Raw genomic sequence first — 12,200 nt, 5'->3', positions numbered from 1 at the left:
TTAAAGTTCTGAATTTTTAAAGCTGTTGGAAGCAGTTCCAAGCAAGGCATTTCTGAGACTCTAGACTGGGTTTGAAAACAAGATAACCGATGTCTAAACAAGCAGATCAATTGATCAATAAGCACTGGATGGAGAGACAGACTAGTTTCCACCAGGACCTGGACTGAGGAACACTGGGTGAGTTCATTCACCTCCTGACAAGGGCTCATAAATAGAATAACTTTTTTTTTACATTTGAAAGGCACTGTACGTAAATATTTCTGAAATGCAAACTCACGGGGTAACAGAACCCGTCAGACTCGATATTGCTGGCAAACACAGTACGCGAATAAGTAAATACGATAGAATACGACACAGCGAGTGGTGCGGTAGTCCGAGTTTAATGAAGAAAAGTGTCAAATATGTGATTAAGCCAGTAACAGCTGCACCGCGCATGACAGGGGACCCGCCTCCCGTCTCCCAGCCACGCCCACGATCACGACGCCGGAGGCGAAAAGCTTTCCGGGATTGGAATGAGTCCTTTGAATAGCAGTCATGGGTGTTTTTCCCACCGACTAGTTTAGGTAACAGTTGTAGCAGCTATCTAAACGCGCTGGTTCGAGGTCGTCTTGGGATGGTTTGTCTGAGCATGATGTATACGTAGGAGACTCATAGAGACCAACCTATACCCTTCGCCCTTGCTACGATGCCTGTTATCACACAAGGCACGTCCTATCCCTCTGCGAATGGGACTGGGTGATGCGTCTCTGAAAATACATTTTATATTGGTCTTCTTTTAAAAAAAAAACAAAAACAAAACAAGCCTCGCTCCCGCACACATACGCGTTTTTTTTTTGTTTGAAGCCGACATATTCCGGCTTATAATAAACCAGGTGGCCCACGAGGACCTGCCGCACGCGCAGTAGCTCAGCCTTGCGACCCGCCCCCGTCCTCGCGAGCTGGAGTGGAACGCGGGATTATTTTTTTTCCAACCACCCGCGGAACCCCGGGAGATGGTCCGCTCCGGTGACGTAGGCGAGGGTACAAAAGCGGCGGCGTGCGCGCGTCCTCCTCCCCCTAAACCCCGGCTGTTAGTGCTGTGTGTGTGAGTGTGTGCTCCTGAGCTTGCCTCGGCGCACGCCTTATTCTCTAAAAAAAAATTAAAAAACACAAAAAAATCTAAAAAACTTCAAAAACGACAAAAAATTCCTCTTTCTTTTTTTTTTGTAACGGTAAAAATAAAAAAACAAAACAAAACACCCCCCACCCGGTGAAGCCAGGGGATTGATCAGGAGAGAAACGTCGGTCGAACGTGACGAGACATCGAGATCCTGGGAGACGAGGAGTTGAAGCCAACCGCCGTGTCGAAGAGCAGAAGGCCTGTTTCTTTTTTTTTCTTCCCTTTTCCCCCCTCTTTCGCTCATTTTTCTCCGTCGCGTTGGAATCCGCCGCCCGTGTGCGTGGCTCTGATTTCGTTCAATTATTTTCTCTTCTTTTTTTTAAAAAAAGAAAACCCCACACAACCCAGAAGGGGCGTCTTATGAAGTAGACGAGATCCCGGGAAAGCGTGATCGGCCGAAAGCTATTTTTGTTTTAAATTCGAAGTTCCGTATTTTACTTACCAAGATTTTGTGAGGGAGGGTTTCTTTTTTTTTAAGTTTTAAGGCGAGCAGGCTTTTGAACGCCGAAGAGAAACGCCGATTTTTTTTTAAAAAAAAAAAACATCTCGTGTCAAGAGAACATTTCGGGCCTTTTAATATTTTAAACTAGACGCCGCCACCACCCTCCTCCTCCTCCTCCTCCTCCTCTCCCCTCGTTTCTCTCTTCGGGGAGTGCCTGCGCCGTTTCTTTTTGCCGCCGACTCCCCCCTTCTCGGCGTCCGCCACCGACCGAGGGCGAGGAAGATGAACCCCAGCGCGCCCAGCTACCCGATGGCCTCCCTGTACGTCGGCGACCTCCACCCGGATGTGACCGAGGCCATGCTGTACGAGAAGTTCAGCCCCGCCGGGCCCATCCTGTCCATCCGCGTCTGCCGGGACATGATCACCCGGCGCTCCCTCGGCTACGCTTATGTGAATTTCCAGCAGCCGGCCGACGGTAAGACCACCACCACCCACCCACCCCACCCCACGCCACGCCGCCATCCCTTTCCACGGATCGTCCCGGACACGCGGGACTCGGTTCTGTTTTTCTCCGCCGGCTCTCGGGAGGCGGTAGCGGGGCCTGGCCTTGGTGGCGATGGCGTATTATTATGTAAGGCGGGCATGTGGCGCCTCGGCTTTTTTAAACGCGTTTCGGCGTGAGCCGGGGCGGCGGGCGGGCGGGGGGGGGGGCAGGAAGAAAACCCCCCGGGTGGACAGGTCTGCGGCTTCCTGCGCGACGCGGGTGGGTCAGGGCGATGTCCACCCGGCTTGCCACCCGTCTGTCCGTCTCATCGCGTTTCGCTCTCCCCGATTTATTTTTTTTCGGCGTTTAAAGAGCCCCGAGGCTTTAAAACGGGGGGACGGGGAAGCCTGGTGCGTGACGTCAGCGGCCCCTCGAGAAGCGGCGGACCTCGTGTCTTTCCCGCTGCCCGGGTGACAGTGGGGTGGGGAGCGGTTACTCAAAGCGACCAGTCCCCCCCCACCCCCAAAACTCCCACGTCTTGCCATGTGCGTGTCGTGGCGCAGTTCGCGGTGGCCTGCGTGTGTCGGAATGGCGTGGACTCGAGCGAAATGTTGGCCGTCGGAGCGCCCCGTGTTAGTGCCGTCCGGCTGAAGGCGGCCCCGCGTTGCGTGGTGTTTTTGCCTTTTTGCCCGCTACATAGGCCTTTATTTGGGCTGTGAAAAGCCTTTCCGCGCCCCGTCTGTGACGGAGACTCTCCGCGGCGTGAGTCCGGCGTGAGCTCGAGGCTGAGGAGGAATCCCTCGCGCGCCCCCCCCCCCACGCACGCGCTCCGCTGGGCGGGGCCTGGCCTGCGCGAGGCAGATCGCGAGGCGAGCGCGCCTGGCCGCCGGCTGATAACGAGCCCTGGAGGGCACGGGCCGCCGCCCACCTCCGTGACAGCGGGGGGGTGGGTGTATCACAGGGGTCACGGGGCAGCCCGATGGGCAGCTCGGCGCTCGCTGCCGTGTTCGTGTTTTGCGTTCACGTCCTTGTTTTGAAGGGAGGACTGAGCGGCTGTACGCATGCACATATACAGGAGTGCGTATATGATGCGTGCTTACACGCTGGAGGTTCCCAGAGGGTAGCATCCTAGGAGAGCAGTGATGAGGAGGGAGAAACACACTGGCTTTAATGGAACCATTTTGAAGAAGTCTGTAATTGGAGCTGTTTCTCAGTTTTTATGTTTTGTAGTATTCAAGCCTGTGAAGCAATGGTGCCACTGCTAGTGTTAAAATTTCCCTGAACTGTCCTTTACACCCAGTCCGGGATAAACGATTCAGTCTCAACTAGTCTTCATTTTCCAGAGCTTGTCAGTTCCGTCTAAAATGGTGGGTTTTGTAAGCTATTTGGTGTGAATTGGACCCTTTCACTCAACTCTGCAGGACCCACTTAGACTGATGGTTCAGCTGCGTTTTTCTAGCGCTTGACATGCTGTCATAATGCAGTGCTCTCGAACCCTCATCCTCTGCAGCCGCAGAAAGTGGCGTGATTGCGCAGACACTTGAGTTGTTTTGCAGTGGGAGAGGTACAGGCACTGAATTTCCTCGAGCTTTGGCATTGCATTCCTCCATCTGATCGTTAAAGTACATTGCGTGTGGAGAAAAGACAGCTGCACACTTTATTTCCATTCAGAAGACCTTTAGGAAAGGGATTTCACTCAGCACAGTGTCATGGAGGTAATCAGTGGGTTGTTCTACTGGGATGTTAAAACTTGTCATGACAAACTTTTAAGTTGAGTAACAATATTTGGTTACCTGAAATTGACCCTATTAAGTTATTTGTACTACTTGTTTTAGACATTATCTCCAACTTGGGTCATTTTTCTGTTGTGGCACTCCTGTGACTGGTACATGCAAATGACCTATGTTGACAAGTGCAACAGCAGGGTTAGGGTTATTCCAGACATTCCAGTTTCTAGGAACAAACCGGGCAAGTCTTTTTCCCTACTGTAAGAGTTTAGTACCCATGTCTACATGTGGCTGTGTGAACTACAGGCCATCTAATCTGAACATGGTGTAAGTGCTGCTTTAAGATCTTTCTTCCCAACACATCTGTTTGTGGCTGTTCCTTGTGTGAGTAGGGTTGACCGTTAAAACTGAAGGCTGGTTTGTGTGAAAGTATTTTAACTGTGGGCCTTTCCCCCCTCCCTCCCCCTCAGCTGAGCGAGCCTTGGACACCATGAACTTCGACGTGATCAAGGGCAAGCCTGTTCGGATCATGTGGTCTCAGCGTGACCCTTCTCTGAGGAAGAGTGGGGTTGGCAACATCTTCATCAAGAACCTGGACAAGTCCATCGATAACAAAGCCCTTTACGACACCTTCTCGGCCTTTGGGAACATCCTGTCCTGCAAGGTGGGGCATTGAGCAGCTTCCAGTGCCCGCAGAATGAGCTTGTTCCCTGAGGCTGTCAGGCACGCCCTGTTTCAGGGGGCTTTATTTCAGTGACGTGTGGTCTGAAGTTAGTATTTGTGTTACTTTTACCTTTTGTAGGTGGTGTGTGATGAAAATGGTTCAAAGGGCTATGGGTTTGTTCACTTTGAGACCCAGGAGGCTGCTGAGAGAGCCATCGAAAAGATGAACGGCATGTTGCTTAATGACAGAAAAGTGTAAGTCCAGGTTTATCTAGTACTGTACATGTGCGCTCGTGTTGAATGCCCCAGAATGGGACAGTTTTACTTCTTAGTATTTCTCCTTTCGAGACAGTTGCACCCTTTTAAACTTCTTTGGCGTCACCTTGGGAATGCTGCTCGTTGGTTTGTGGAATGTGTCCTTGATGTTAAAGTATTGCCTCTGTTAGCAGCAGTGGTGGTGTACTTTTGCTTTGATCGCTCCTTGGTGTGCAGCCTTGTCAAATTCAGTAAGCCCTCCCTGGTGGACTCTACTGGCCAAAATGGCTGCTACAGTGACATGGTAGTTCATGGGCCCCACATCTTAATCATGTGGATTCTGGGGATAAGTTAGTGCTACGGACAGTTTATAGCCAATTTGATGATATTTCAAGATCTATAGGATTACCTGCTGTACAGATTGTGTACATAAGATGATAGACGGTACAAGCATTGTGATTTTTTTTGTGCCTTTTGATGTGATCCATTTGCCTTGTTTTTTTTTTCCTGGCGTGTCTCCAGATGAGATTCTAACCCAAGTTCTCCTTCTGCTTCAGGTTTGTGGGGCGTTTTAAATCCCGCAAGGAGCGCGAGGCCGAGCTTGGGGCCAGAGCTAAAGAGTTCACAAATGTTTACATCAAGAATTTTGGAGAAGACATGGATGATGAAAAGCTTAAAGAGATCTTTGGGAAATATGGTAAGTTCTGTGTAGGAATACAGGGTTTGACGTTGCATATAGTGTGCAGGAAGTATAAGCTCTCGTGAAGATGATGGGTTCTGTGTACAGGGCAGTCCTGTCTTGATCCCAGAGGCCTGTTTGCAGGATTTCCTTTTCATGGAAGCAACAGCACCCGAAAAGCTTGGAGATGTTAAACTGGTCGAATTAAGCAGTAACTAGCAGGGTTTAGCTGGTCAAATGCCGAGTTGGAATGTAGACCTTTAGAGGCGGCCTGTCGGAATCGGGATGAAGCTGCCCGTTTCCGAAGTGTTGGCAAGAACCGATGGGATTTCTCCCTCCTTTTTGCAGGACCGGCCCTGAGCATCAGAGTAATGACCGACGACAGCGGGAAATCAAAGGGCTTCGGCTTTGTGAGCTTTGAGAGGCACGAGGACGCACAAAAAGTAAGTCGTCGCAGGGATTGGTCTGGCTCGTCCGTTTTTGTTTTTTTTGCGACGCGCTTAGAGGTCGCAGGAGGTCTCCCGTGCGTGGGCTGAGGTCTTTTGTCGTCTCAGGCTGTGGACGACATGAACGGGAAGGAGATCAACGGCAAGCAGATCTACGTGGGCCGGGCCCAGAAGAAGGTCGAGCGGCAGACGGAGCTGAAGCGCAAGTTCGAGCAGATGAAGCAGGACCGCATGACTCGCTACCAGGTCTGTCGTTTCCTTTGCCCCGGTGGCATCGAGGTCTGTGTAGAATGTGTAGGATTTCGGATTTTAAGTCGATCTATTTCTGCCTGGAGAATGTGCCGTGCTTCGTTAGTCCCGGTTTGCATAGACGGGTAGCGGTTTTCAGTATCTGCTTGAATGCTTGAGAAAACAGTTGTCAAGCATTACGGAGCTTGCTTTACTGTGGAAGAAAGCACAGTGTAGATCTGTGCAGTCATTCAAGGAGCAAAGGAACTAGACTGGCTTGAGCACAGCTGTCCTACAGACTGTAAGGAAACGGTGACCCTACTGAACGGACAGTAACTTGTCGTTCTGGCTGGGCTGTGCGGTCCAGTACCGCACTTCGTTTTTCAGCTGAGCCTCTGCAGGTCCACATCTTCTGTTCTCTGCAGCTCAGATTTTCTCGGTATCCGAAAATGAATCCGGAGGCAGACGGGAAGCGCAGTTGAAAGGAAGCTTAGCAGATCTAATGCTTTGGCTCATTTTGCAGGGAGTAAATCTCTACGTGAAGAACCTGGATGATGGAATTGACGACGAGCGGCTGCGCAAAGAGTTTTCCCCGTTCGGCACCATTACAAGTGCGAAGGTAAGGTTTCTCGTTGTCTAAACCCCTTTATTGGCAGCCCGCTTGGGCAAGCAGCCTTGTTTAAAGTAGCTTGAAGACCCTACTCTAAATGCCTGCGTTCAGGGTTCCAGATTGGCTTTTAGAATTGAGGCAAACACTCACTAATGCGCTGGACTTGGAATAATAATACTGGGCTCCAGAAAAGCTCGAGAACTGGCAGTGGTGCACGGCAGCTGAAGCAGTGGTTCTAGTGGAGAGCTGCCAGTTGGCTGTGTGGGCTTGACTCAGTATGGCCTGTGTGAGCTGCAGACCTTATCCCCAGTCAGTGCTCGCTCTCCCTTTCGGCAGTGTGGGGCTCCTCGTGTGAGAACGCATCTATAACTGCTGCTTGAGCATCTAATAAGCAGGTTGTCATCTGAGGTCCTGTGCAGTTTTAGACGAATTAAGAAAATGAATCGTTTTGCCTCTTGTAGTAATTAAGCTGAAGCGGTTGTTTCATGCACGTGAGCAAGTTTCGGTCTCCGTGGTGGAAGGAAGGTCATAGCCCTCGCCCCCGTGTAGTACCTGTACTGGTACCAGGGCTGTAGTTCCAGGCGGAGTTGACGAAGAGCAGGGTTCGGATACGGTTTCGGGCCAGATCCCGTGCCCCTGTGGTCCTGTCAGTGAGCTCTCTGTCCCCCGGCCAGGTCATGATGGAGGGCGGCCGCAGCAAGGGCTTCGGCTTCGTGTGCTTCTCCTCGCCGGAGGAGGCCACCAAGGCGGTGACGGAGATGAACGGCAGGATCGTGGCGACCAAGCCTCTGTACGTGGCGCTGGCTCAGCGCAAGGAGGAGCGCCAGGCTCACCTCACCAACCAGTACATGCAGAGGATGGCCAGCGTGAGAGCCGTGCCCAACCCCGTCATCAACCCGTACCAGCCAGCCCCGCCCTCCGGCTACTTCATGGCCGCCATCCCGCCGGTAAGAGTTTCTACCTTCCTCCCTCTGCGGCTGGGTCCGTTTTTTTCCCCACCCTTACAGACTGTAGTGATTCCTGTGGGATTTTGGTAGGTCTTGTCAGTGGTTCCTCTTAGTAAACAAGGGGTGGGTATAAAGTTCCGGCAGGAACTGAAACTTAAACCCTCTTTTGACAAGACTTCATCTTGCACAGCCCTAAATCTACTTTCTTGGCAGCGGCGAGTAGAAGGAGCATATTAATGGGCTTTTCGGTTTTACTTTGGCCAGACGCAGAACCGTGCTGCATACTACCCCACCAGCCAGCTGGCACAGCTGAGACCCAGCCCTCGCTGGGCAACCCAGGGCGTGAGACCGCAGCGTAAGTTGTCCTCCTTTTATTTGAACCGATTTAAAGGCGCAGTTGGACTGTTGTAGGCCGTGGTTTCGCACGGTCGTGAAATCCCCCGATTTGGGATTTAAATCCTGGTTTACGCAACTCTGAAAAATCTTCCCGGTGCAGATTTCCAGAACATGCCCAGTGCCATCCGCCCTTCTGCCCCGAGGCCGCAGACCTTCAACGCGATGAGACCGACGTCTTCCCAGGTGCCTCGCATGATGTCCACCGGACAGCGCGTCGGTCAGTATCCGCCCGGCTTTGTGCCACGTTTTCTCCTCCCTCCCTCCCGAGTTGCGGTGCCCGAGTGTTGATCGCCCTGCCCTCGTCTTCCACAGCCACCCAGACCATGGGCCCTCGCCCTGCCACTGCGGCGGCGGCCGCGGCAGCGACCCCAGGGGTGCGGGGCGTCCCCCAGTACAAGTATGCTGCTGGAGTCCGCAACACTCAACAGCACTTGAACGCGCAGCCACAGGTGACCATGCAGCAGGTACAGCTCCATAGCCTCTTGATCCTCTTGAATCTATGTAGAAAGTACTCACTCCTAAAGAAGGCTCCACAGCCCAAAACAATTTGTCTCTTTTCAGTGTGGAATAAACCTTTACTTGTTCCTAGAAAGTACTCTGATGCATACAGTACTCTCTATATAGATTCAGAGTCTGGTAATGGAGAAATAACACTCCTTGAATTAGGAGCCGGCATTGAGACTAGGTTTTGATGTTTCACCTGCAAATACTTGCAGATGGAATAACATTTTTGCAAGTGATGGCAACAGCATCCACAGTTCTCCAGAGCTTTCCAGATAGGAACTAACACTTCCTCTGCCTCTTATTTAGCCTGCAGTGCACGTCCAAGGTCAGGAACCCTTGACAGCTTCCATGCTGGCTGCTGCTCCTCCACAGGAGCAGAAGCAGATGCTGGGTAAGTTTCTCTGGGCGCTTCCTGCTTTTTTTTTTCCCCCGCACACACCTGTGCCTCGCTTGCCTGTCACGTCGGTGTATGATGTATAATGCATATGCTCTCCTGGCTGTTTTTTAGGTGAGCGTCTGTTCCCTCTCATCCAGAACATGCATCCCAGCCTGGCAGGAAAGATCACTGGCATGCTCCTGGAGATCGACAATTCCGAGCTCCTGCACATGCTGGAGTCTCCCGAGTCCCTGCGCTCCAAGGTCCGTGTTGGTGCAACGCTCTTGACCCGGTCCTGCTGTGCTTTCCTGTTTTCCATTTTGTGGTCTTTAGATTTTTTTTTAGGCATTTTGCTTGGTGTCCCTTCCTGTAAAGGATGCCAATTTTTGTTCTTGGTTAAAACTGATTGGTTATTTTGGTTTGCAGTTGGACTTTTCAGTTGTTTGGCTGGTAATCGCTGGGTTTTATGCATTCACTCCCAAAGACATTGTGAAAGAAGGGGAATTCCAGCATAAGCCCCTGAACCCAGTTTATGCCAAAGAGTGCATACGAACAGCCCTCCAGAGTTCTCAGTTTTGATGTCTTTTGCCTTTTAGGTTGATGAAGCAGTGGCTGTGCTGCAGGCTCACCAGGCCAAAGAGGCTGCTCAGAAATCTGTGACCAATTCTGCTGGTGTTCCAAGTGTCTAAGCCAAGGTAGGGATCATTGCCTGTTACAGGGCTGTTTTCCACCCTTCTGTTCTGGGCTCAGTACATGGCTGCAGATTAACATCTAGCTTGAGATCAGGTCTAACATTTTACAAAGCGTCGGGAACTTAAATGTTGGAGCCAATGCATTGCTTGCTTTTATATTGAGCGGGTTTTCATGTGAGAAGTTCTGTGTGGTTTTAGATGAAGGATGAAGATAGTCTTTTTGCCTCTTGTAGTAAATTAGCTGAAGCAGTTGATTCATATTAGGGACTATGTAGTCCGTACATGAGCAGCTAAAGTGTGAGGTTATTGGCAAGCTTTTCTGCTGTTGCTAACGGAGATCTTTTTTTTTTTTTTTGTAGGTATGGGGGACCTTGAAACTTGCTTCACCGAATGGGAAAAAAAACTAAACATTGAAAAAAGCCAAAACACACAAAACATCGCAAAAAAAATAATAAAATCTATAAAAAAAGGAAAGGAAACCAGATCAACCAAAGCCAGGTCTAGAAAAGCTAATGCTAGGCCTAGATATAAAAAAAATTGAAAAAAATGAAAAATTAAAAATAAAAAAATTAATCGGGGGTTTGAAAATTTATTGCGAAACAGGAAACAGATCATTCCTTTCTTACTTTTTATTCCTTTTACTGTGTGAATGCCCAGAATATCAACACTGTTTTAGTTGGCAGTGAGATTTGATAGCTGAGCATTGTGAAAAGTAATGGATTGAAAAATGCTTGCTTTAATAAAACATTAAAACAGTGAGTCATCGTTTTTTTTTGTACCTCCAAGCATTGATCTGGAGACTATCAGAGGAGTCTCTGTACTGACTGCACTCGTAGCAGTTTGTCATGTCTGTCAAGAATTCAGTTTTGAATGTGGCCAATCGGTCCTGATACTTCACATAGTTTTCAGGCTGACCTGATGTCCACAACAATCAGAAAATGGTGATGTTGCTTCTTGTTTTTTTTTGTATTGTGATTTTGTGTATATCTGCTGTCCTTGACCGTATATTTCTGATTTACTTCAGACATCTTCATTGGAAGATTTTGTCTTTAGGTGTTCTTGCAGCTCTTGAGTTGTACATGGTTAATAATTATTAGCCCTGTTGCAAGTTTAATCTTTCCTTAATTGGGTACATTAGTGCAAATGTAACCAATTGGATTTTTGAGGTATTGCATCTGTCATGACCTGCTGTCTCTTTATAAATGGATCATTTGTTGTACCTAATACTGTTCAGCTTGGAAAGTGGTTAATAAGCACATTGAGAGTGTATCATTATTTGCGGAGGGATATTTTGGAAATACATGGGGTATTTTCCCAAGCTAAAATGGGGCAGAAACGTCTAAAGCTGATCAGTTGTATAGATCTGTTTATTAGTGATTAACATCCCAGTGAAATCAAAATTGGCAGATGTCAGTTTCAGAACCAGGAGTCCTTTATCTACAAAGCCCAACTTTCTGTAGCCTATTGGACTTGGAAGAAATTAGTATCGATCTCTGTGGTTTCTTTTTATTTCACTGAGAGTTTGTCACGAGTCCAGTCTTACCGAGGCCGTCTTAGTTATTCAATTTGTTAATTTGCTATGTATTGTATAAATGACAGGATTGGAATTGCAGCAAATGACACTCCTGAAATCGGTCGCCACAATGAATGGGTACATACTTTGGTCAGATGGCAGATGTTAACCATTTGAAAAGGCAGGTGTTCACCGAAACCAAGTATTTTGTTTAAAAGCGTGATGTTTGCAAAACAAAAAATAGCTCACTAGCTTCTGTGTTGCCTGGGGGGTGGCCTTCAGAATGAATATAATTACTGCTGAGCTCTACATTCTGTCATTAATACCTCACTGCCTACAGAACAGATTGACCCAGTTTTTACCACCTGCTGTGAGCTGGAGGCAGGGAAATCAGGCTCTAGGTTCCTGCAGTCTGTATATTGAAGATAAAAACCTGATGTTCAGCTGCACCAAGCCTGTGTGTATATGCAATACTTCATAAATCACCCTTCAGTTTCAGACTTCCCAGAACACCAGCAAAAACAAGACTGTAGACTCCATATCCAATATGGCACTTCCATATTTGATATAACATCCTGTTATTCACTCAAGTTTAGAAGCGGTAATTGGCTGTTTTCACCATGCAGCTTGATTAGAAATTCTCTTGAGCTGCCCAGTGTTAATTTAGGCAAACCGATCTAAAAATAGGGCTTATGATGGGTTATGAAACCAATCATGGGCAGATCGGTGGCTCTGTGGCCAAGGATCTGTGCCTGAGGCTGGAAGGTTGCCGGTTCAAATCCTGTGGCTGGGAGAGGAATCCTACTCCCTTGGGCCCCTGAGCAAGGCCCTTAACCCCAGCTGCCCCAGGGGGGGGCTGTATAAATGTCTGACCCCAAGCTTCTCTCCCTGTCTGGGTGTCTCATGGAGAGCAAGCTGGGGTCTGCAAAAAGACAAATTCCCAATACAAGACACTGTATATGGCTAATAAAGTATTCTTGTCTTATAAAAGTCTTATCAGACTGGTGTTACTTGGGTGCTGCTTTTTTGTGATTTATAGGACAAAGACACGTTCCTGTACACAACTTGTAACTGCATGC

At 49.0% G+C, this 12,200-nt stretch overlaps 1 protein-coding gene and 1 non-coding gene across 3 annotated transcripts; both read left to right on the top strand.

The window, feature by feature from the left end:
* Positions 1-1,038: 1,038 nt before the first annotated feature.
* pabpc1b (poly A binding protein, cytoplasmic 1 b) lies at positions 1,039-10,367 on the top strand. Of its 2 annotated transcripts, none has more exons than XM_088600811.1 (15): positions 1,039-2,076; positions 4,283-4,476; positions 4,615-4,730; positions 5,288-5,427; positions 5,758-5,852; positions 5,964-6,101; positions 6,607-6,702; positions 7,368-7,640; positions 7,905-7,995; positions 8,137-8,253; positions 8,349-8,485; positions 8,847-8,931; positions 9,049-9,179; positions 9,513-9,611; positions 9,968-10,367. In XM_088600811.1, exons 1-14 carry the CDS (start codon positions 1,884-1,886, stop codon positions 9,603-9,605), a joined length of 1,899 nt encoding a protein of 632 aa, XP_088456937.1. In that variant the 5' UTR covers positions 1,039-1,883; the 3' UTR covers positions 9,606-9,611; positions 9,968-10,367. The 2 variants fall into 2 exon arrangements, with proteins under 2 accessions (XP_088456937.1, XP_088456936.1); XM_088600810.1 differs by having other exon boundaries at positions 8,349-8,500.
* LOC148651034 (small nucleolar RNA SNORA5) lies at positions 4,963-5,099 on the top strand. Its single transcript, XR_015925823.1, has one exon. It is a non-coding gene; the product is annotated as a small nucleolar RNA SNORA5 (small nucleolar RNA).
* Positions 10,368-12,200: the final 1,833 nt, after the last annotated feature.

Source organism: Lepisosteus platostomus, chromosome 12 (assembly GCF_059453375.1).
Source record: "Lepisosteus platostomus isolate fLepPlt1 chromosome 12, fLepPlt1.hap1, whole genome shotgun sequence".
Classification (NCBI taxonomy): Eukaryota; Metazoa; Chordata; class Actinopteri; order Semionotiformes; family Lepisosteidae; genus Lepisosteus; species Lepisosteus platostomus.
The sequence above is the reverse complement of the archived record's forward strand: the minus strand, read 5'-3'. Positions and strand labels throughout refer to the sequence as shown.